This window comes from Buceros rhinoceros, unplaced genomic scaffold (assembly GCF_000710305.1).
Source record: "Buceros rhinoceros silvestris isolate BGI_N320 unplaced genomic scaffold, ASM71030v1 scaffold28453, whole genome shotgun sequence".
Taxonomy (NCBI): Eukaryota; Metazoa; Chordata; class Aves; order Bucerotiformes; family Bucerotidae; genus Buceros; species Buceros rhinoceros.
This window is the reverse complement of record NW_010404638.1, coordinates 1,866-2,232: the sequence shown is the minus strand read 5'-3', so window position 1 is coordinate 2,232 and position 367 is coordinate 1,866. Positions and strand designations below refer to the sequence as shown.

The window sequence follows — 367 nt, the reverse complement described above, 5'->3', positions numbered from 1 at the left end:
TGCGTTGCTCCCCGACTCCTCCCATGCCCTGAGGTTTGAGCAGAGATGCTTGGTGCCTGCTGCCATGATCCTGAGTGGGTTGAGCCATCCCACCCCACAGCCGGATGCTGCTCCTGGCTGCTGGGCAGAGGGGATGTTGCCGGCACACAGTCCATGTCCCTGCTCACCTCTCTTTGCCAGAGCAGCTGGAGAGAGGCTTCCCTTCCCCTGGAGGTCCTCAGCACCTCGGTCCTCCTCTACGGTGAGCAACTAGAAAAGCAGAAAGGAAGGTGTCCATTCCCTGAGGCTGGTGGAGGTGGAGAGGGGGGGCTCCCCAACGCTGCCTCAATCGCAGGGGTGCCCACTCTGTGCCCGCCGTGCTGCCTCC

At 62.9% G+C, this 367-nt stretch overlaps 1 protein-coding gene across 1 annotated transcript in view; it reads right to left on the bottom strand.

Annotated features, from left to right (window-relative positions):
• Window positions 1-217: 217 nt before the first annotated feature.
• Window positions 218-367, bottom strand: part of SRPX2 (sushi-repeat containing protein, X-linked 2) — a gene marked incomplete at its 5' end in the record, with an annotated part of 2,000 nt that continues 1,850 nt past the window's right edge. The window contains one exon of the mRNA XM_010133457.1: window positions 218-271. Coding sequence (XP_010131759.1) covers window positions 218-271 — 54 coding nt within the window. The remainder of the gene's footprint in view (window positions 272-367) is intronic.